The sequence below is a fragment of the Penaeus monodon genome, chromosome 2 (assembly GCF_015228065.2).
Source record: "Penaeus monodon isolate SGIC_2016 chromosome 2, NSTDA_Pmon_1, whole genome shotgun sequence".
Taxonomy (NCBI): Eukaryota; Metazoa; Arthropoda; class Malacostraca; order Decapoda; family Penaeidae; genus Penaeus; species Penaeus monodon.
Genome location: NC_051387.1, coordinates 19478898 through 19486397, shown reverse-complemented (window position 1 = coordinate 19486397; position 7500 = coordinate 19478898). Strand labels below are relative to the sequence as shown.

At 39.7% G+C, this 7500-nt stretch overlaps 1 protein-coding gene across 1 annotated transcript in view; it reads right to left on the bottom strand.

The window, feature by feature from the left end:
• LOC119581678 (mucin-5AC-like) overlaps positions 1 to 7500 on the bottom strand; it is a 23672-nt gene that overhangs the window by 11516 nt on the left and 4656 nt on the right. The window contains exons 4-5 of the mRNA XM_037929805.1: positions 6620 to 6822; positions 1 to 5296 (exon numbers count right to left, since the gene is read on the bottom strand). The exon at positions 1 to 5296 is cut by the window's left edge and continues 903 nt beyond it. Coding sequence (XP_037785733.1) covers positions 1 to 5296; positions 6620 to 6822 — 5499 coding nt within the window. The remainder of the gene's footprint in view (positions 5297 to 6619; positions 6823 to 7500) is intronic.

Genomic DNA, 7500 nt, shown 5'->3' with positions numbered 1-7500 from the left:
AGTTTTTCCCCAAGAGCTGCCATTGCTAATGGAAGGTAATAGAAAGGAGAAGCTGTTGGAGGCAGGGGAAATTTACTTGGTCCCTCAGTCTGAGTCCCACTTTCATTAGCACGTACACCATTCTCACTGACAACTTCCATTCCTTCATCCATATCACACTGAATAGCAATTGATGTGCTGCTCACACTTTTCTTAGCAGTTCCTTCACTTGATGATGATGTTTCACACTCTGCCCCAACCTTCATCTGGTCTTCTGAAGCTTTAGCCACTGCTGGAGTAGCTTCACCCTGATTCAACTTGTTCACAATTTGAGTTTCTGTCCCAATACTAGCTGCCTTTGTCAGTGGTGCTGGTGGTGTTGTTACACCTGGTCTCTTTCCTGCTGTTGCTGGTTGGGATGGTGCAGTAACTCCTGAAGGGCTTGTTCCTGTTGAAGACTTTGGCCTACCTGCAATCATCGGTGCTAAAGATCTTGCTACTGGGGATCTAGCTGGAGTGTGAGGTCCTGCTGCCTTGGCAGGGGGTTTATTCAAATGAAGGGCTGGTAGTTGAGGTTTAATTGCATTATTTGGTTTCACAGGTGATGTTCCAGGAGATGGCTGAATGTTCTTTATTCTCTGTGAGAATGGAGAAGTTTCCTCCAGAGGCGAAGACTCAAAGTCAGGTTCAAATGCATATACACTACTTTCATGCAGAGGAGAGAAAGCATTTGATGTCTTCTTTTCTTCCTGACTCTTTGTTCTGTACACTGGAGACATACCTGGGGGCTTCTTCTCCTCCTGACTTTTAGTCTTGAATAAAGTTCTCTTTAGTAAAGGTTCTTTCTTTTTGTCAGAATTTTTCTTCTCTTGTGATTTCTCCATGTTACCTGGATTTTTTCCATTAACATTCTGACCCTTATCAACAGTTCTCAATTCTTGCATCTTAAAAGGTGAAACAGATGTATTCACATTCTTTCCTTTTTCTGCCTTTACTTGCAGCATTCCTCCTTGCTCTTCTTTATCTGTTTTATGCTGAGCAGAAGGTGATGTAGAAACAGGAAGATCAGGAGTAGAGGTATCACCTTTATCTTGAGCCACTGGAGATGAATCATCCTTGTCTGTTTTTGCTACAGGGGGATTTACTACTTCTCTTTCTATATTAGTACTGGGCATTACATTCCCAGCTTTATCTTTCTCTATTATTGTGATAGGATTTGAAACAAAAGTTTCCTTTTCCACTTGAGATGGTGCAACAAAATTTTTACCCGTTCCAGATTTGTGCTGTACAACACTAACACTTGATGTTAATTTCAGTGCTACACTGGAAGTTGTACTAGTCTGTTTGAATGAACTGGCCATCTTTGATCCATTAGCTACACTTTGTTTAATGGATTGGGGAGTATCATTTAATGTGGTTATAGTGACAGATGGGGAAGCCATTTGAGCTTTCACCTGCATCTGTGATATTGTGACTTTGGGTTTTACATTTGCAATATGAACTGGCCCATTACTTCTAACACCCCCTTTGGGAATTTCTGTAATTTTAATATTCCCAGGTATCCCACTTCTAAAAGCATTTTCAACTACTTTACATGCTTGTGCAGAATTTGGACTGTCAACTTTCACAGTTGATGTACCTTTCACTCCTGCCACAACAGGCACACTACTGCTTGCTTTTGAGACAGATAATGTAGATTGATGTGGGTTGTCTGGAGTTAAAGCAGCAATGGTACTAGAGGGGTTTGCATTGCTTGTGTTAGAAGGAAGACTAGATATTGCTTCAGTATTGTTAAATGTTACAGGGGAAACTGAAGAATTTAAATTTTGGTCACCTAAACCTGGTTTGTTTTGCTGATTAAGAGGAACTGATTCTGACTGTGTTCCACTTGATGAACTATTATCAATATGGGAATTCATCACAACTTCTGTTGATGATAAAGAATGGTTAGCAGTGTCAGAAGCAATAGGCACCTGAGAAGCTGATGTAGAAGCACATACTGGAGACTGTGTGAGAGGCATAGCATTGTGTGGCTGTGGCTGATTTGGTTGATTTGCTGCAGTAACTGGGATAAAAGCATGATGCTGTCCAGCAGGATGGCCAGTTGTTATCATCGGGCCTTGTGTACCAGGTAGTAGCCCTGCCTGTCCGGGCATTGATGAGACATGGGTTGAACCAACAGGCATGACACTGACAGCAAGTATCTGCGGTTGCTGTGGTGCTTGCACTTGTTGTGGTAGAGGAACTATTGGTCTAACAGCACTGGAGCCACCAACTGCACCTGTAGTAAAGGTAACAAGAGGACCTGGTACCTTTGGGGTCATTAGATGAGGCTGTGGTTTTGCTGCCACCTTGCCCACCATAGTTGGTGTTAACACTCGGGCTACTGCACTCACATTGCCTGGTAAATGACTCTGACCTATTGCTTGGGGTGAAATACTGTATGTGACTGCACTCTGCATAGAGGAAGTTACAAAAATTGGCTGTGTAATAATCTTGGCTGGTGAAGAAGGGGTTACCAATTGCGTAGGGTCAATAAGAGACTGAGTCATGACAGCTTGCATTGGCATAGCAGTCACTGTCTGCATGGGGGGAGTAAGAGTTTGCACAGTTTGTACTGGCTGAGGGATTGCCTGCAGGGTTTGTACAGGCTGAGGTATTGCTTGAACTGTCTGAACTTGTGGTATAGCTTGTACCTGTGCCTGTACTTGTGTCTGCATCATGTGACCTGGCTGTGGGGCTACAAGTTGAGTATTTGGCAGATTGTGAGAAGTACCAGCAGGGGGTTTGGGAGCAATTTGTACAGGCTTAGGCATTTGCTTCTGGGTTCCTGGAGGCAAGACAGATATAGACACCTGGCCTGCAGGTGTTGAGGTTGCTAATGATGAAGGGTTTTTAACTGGCTTGGGTGCAATGTGAAGCTGCTTAGAAGTGCCTTTCACTGGTGCTAATTCCACTGCTTTGGGACTTGCAACTGATCCAGGGGCAGTCACACAAGGAAACTGCTGAACACGTGACATAGTGACAGGTGAAGAAAATCCAGAGTTAGTGACATTTACTGTTACTGATGGCTTGATGGAGACTGGTATGCTTGGCAGAACTGTTAAATGTTCATCACTGGTAGTCTGGGCAGATGAAGATGATGCTGAAGCGACAACTTTGTGGACTGGTGAAGCAGAAGACATTCCTAAAAGCACTGTGTTAGAATCTGTCGTAGCAGAAATGGTTGCATTGCTCAAGCTGGAGGTAACAGTGGTAGTAGGTGCAAGTGCTGGTGAACATGAAGTTACAGTCACCACTGGTGCTGGATTGTGACTAGTGATGGGTGATGAGGTGGGGGAGGTGGAAGAGGGTTTGTTGGTACTAGCTTTGGCAGGTGCAGCCTTGGGAGTGGTGACTGCTAGCTTAGGTGTCTGTGAAGGTGCCTTAGAAGAGATCAAGGTTGTGTTTTCTGGGGTAGAAGGTGCACTGGGACTATGTACAGTCTCTGACGTGGTGGTATCACTCTGTGGCCTTATGGTGGGTGCTGAGGTAGTACCGGAGGACTGAAGGTCATGACCTGACTGTGGACTTACTTGCCTCGACTTATCCGAACTCCAGTTGTTGAGATCCTTTAAAAATGTTGGTTTCTCTGCATCTGTTACTGTACTTGGAGACTCTGCCTGCTTCTTTTGAAGACTGCGGACTACATCACATAATTTTCTACTATTTGCACTTCTCCTATTAGGATTGGGGCTACTGCTACCCGACTGTGAAACCGGGGCACTTGAAGTTTTTGCACTTACTGAAGATGTAACTGTGAATTCTGTCGAGCTTGTACTTTTGCTGTCATCCATGCATGAGTTACTTGACTCTGAGACACTCAAGTCCTCTTTATCAGTAACAAGAGACTTATCACCCTTAACTTTTTCTGGGGATTTGTTTCCCAACATGAAATCTTTTTCTAGTCTGTCATAATGATCATCATCAATGTCCCTCTCAAAGTCTTTTGCAACACTTTCCAGAACTTCATTGAGTTTTGCTTCATCATGATTGCTACTTCTCCTTCTGCCACCAATTGCTTTCCTTTTATTAGGGAATCCCACCATTCTTTTCTCATTTGTTTCTAAACTACTAGTTTCTGTATTATTAGTGGATGATGCAGCTTTGCCTCTACTGTTTGGCCTTGTCACTGTTTCACTTACTTCACCACTTTCAGTACTGTCTGAGTTGTCTGCACTCCTACCTGCTGAAAGCCTACCACCATCTTTGGACAATAAGTGTTCCTTTCTCTCTTGTGACACAGTCCTTCTTGACTTGCTTCCTGAACCAGGAGCCTTTTCCACATCACTATTCACTATCTTATTATCTAACTGAGAATCTTGACTATCTTTCTTTTCAACTTCAGCATTCACAACACTTCCTAAATTTATTTCTGTGTCACTGTGATTTTTGCTGTCATTATCCTTTTCCAATTTTGGTCCACTGGTTGTTTGTCTGCTAGTAGACTTATCTGATGTTTTATTCATATTCACAGTATTTTCTACTTTCTCAGAACTAGACCCATCATTACCGGCACGTCGAGTTCTCATTTTCACAGATTTATCTTCATCTTCACCTTCAGTTTCATCTTTCAAAGATGACACTTGATCAGGAACCCCACCCTGTATTCTACGCAACTCCAGCTTTGTACGAGTATTTTTCAAGGCTTTTTCTATATCCTCATTGTCACTTTCATTCTCCTTGTAATCCTGTCGGTCCCTTCCTCTAGTCACTCTCCTAAGGCCTGTGACATCCAGTGAACTATCCAGTTCTAAAGATGCCCTTCTTGAGGATGGACGGGAGTCTTTCTTCTTGGGCTCATCTGCATCACTTCTTGTTCTTCTCAGACTTCTGGACACAACTCTGACTGGCAGTGAAGTCTGAGGTGCAGCTGGAGGTGGCTGAGAGATAGCAGGTGAAGGAGTCATGCTCACAGATTCTTCATCAGGAGAAGCCTCATTCTTCTCTACCTTCTTGCCCCTTCTTGTAGTGGTGGAAGGCCGATCTTCTGATGCAGAATTGGAGGATTCATCTTTCACTGATGGAGTTCTCCTTGTCACACGGCCAGCTTCCACAGTCGCTGCCTCTGGTTTTGTGGTCTTGTCTTCATCCACTTGATCAGAGGACTCTCGACTCTTCCTCAGAGACTTGCGGAGTGTGCTTGTTTTTGGGCTAGTTGTGTCAACAGAAGGTGATCTGTCCCCTCGAGCATTACGTGTCTGTCTGACACTTTCAGATGCTGAACTTTCCTGTGGCTTGAGTTTCTTCTTCTCTTCTTGTTCTGCTTCACGACCTCCTGAAAGTATCAAAAACATTACAGTAACCATGATATTCATAAAATGATTGTAAAAATCTTGTGGACCTGCCTACCATTACACAATGCTACATGACTTAAACTGCTAAAAATATCAGGATATTAACCCCTATGATCTGGATGATGTGACCATTATGTCATGGGGTGACATGAACTTGCTGTAATGAGCATTTCAGCTGAAGGCCTGGGTGACAGAAATGACTCACCACGAGTGCACAAAGCTCTTGAAAAGTGATTTGACTCATATGTCTTTAGAAAGAGGCTTTTGCATTATTTCCAATGATAAAAGGGTGTGGAGAGTACTATCCACAAGCCATGACTGGAAGAGTCCCGGGGAGGACTCTATTTATATGCTGAAGATCCTATTACTGGCTCCAGGGAGGACACCATTTATATGCTGAAGATCTTATTCCTGCCCAGCGTGACTGGTGACACTTGTTATATAACAGAAAGTTACTTATTGTTATTACTCTTCCACTGAGTAATGGATTACCTCGAGAGATGATATGATGATATGGACATTGGAAAATGGAAAAAAATAAATAAATAAATAAAACATATATAAGAAAAAGAGAAAATAACATAGGGAAGGCATAATCTTGTCACCGCACATGAATGTTCATGCACACCCGGGCTACATGCTACACCTATCTGAGTGACTGCTCCAGTAAACCTAATGCCCATATTTTGGGCCATGTGATGGTAGTGAAGCATCCAGATCCAGTGGGTTAAGAATTTGCAAATGCTGAAACCATTTAACCATTAAAGAGGGTGTCATACTAAGGAGTCAGTTCTTAGTTTCACCACTCTACTTGCAAATATTGCTTACAGACCAACAAAAATAGCTAAAAAGGAGTGTTGCCAAGTCTAAACTGGAGCAACTTTCCCATCAACTGTTGACGAACAGGACTGCCAAACATATGACTGTCCTCAGAGTTACTAATAAAAAAATATGAGAAAAACTTTCTTTCAATGCATTACTATACTGCATCAAATGATAAAGAATTTATAAAACAACATTTAGAAAATCTTTGATAATGGTAAAGGAAAAATTATTGATTATATCCTCAATTTTGAATATGGAATTAGACACATCTTTCCCACGTGACAACTTTTAGAAATCAGCTATTCTAGATGTGAACATAAGATACAACAAGTCAAGGTTAGGTGTACTCGTCCAATCTCTAGTTGACAATACATATTACATAATGACAAGATGAGAGTTCAACTTCCTAGTGTAATACCCAATTAATAGGACCTATGTTTACATTGAAGAATATAAAAGAACTAACAGAATATACTTACTACTTTTAGCTAAAGCTTTTAGATCCATAATACTGCTAACAGAGATAGCATCATCATCTTCCTCTTCATCTTCATCTTCTTCATCAAAAGTCTTTTGTTTTGATTTTGATTCCTGAGCCAGTTTACGACCAATAAGTTCCAAGTAAACTGTTGCAGCTTCTTTGGTGCGCCTGCTAGGCCTAGCACGAACCCCAGTATTTGCTCTGCGGAAGGGTAGACAAAAGCATAATAATATCAAACATTTCCTTTGTCTTCAATATAAAAACAGGATAAAAGAAGTTAGAGGGGATCTATCATTTACTCTCCTGAAAAAATCATTAGATATATTCCAATTTCATTGAAATTTGATACTATGGAGATAGGTGTCAAAAAAATGAGAGCCAGAGAATTAATTCCTAAATTTTGAAGGAGAATCAGGTCAAGCTACCTGCCACTACTCAAAATCGAACAAGGTACTACAGTATCCTTACATTACTTCTTTTTCTTTAAGAGAACATTTAGGAGTTATAAGTTTACATAAATATATAAATATAAATATATAATATATAAATATATAAATATATATAATATATATATATATATATATATATATATATATATATATATATATATATATATATATATTTATATATGATATAATATATATATATAAATAATATATATATATATATATATATATATAATATATATATTATATATATATATATATATATATATATATATATATATATATATTATATATATATATATATATATATATATATATATATTATATATTATTATATATATTATATATATATTATATATATATATTATATATATATATTATAATATATATTATATATATATTTATATATATATATATATATATATAGATATAT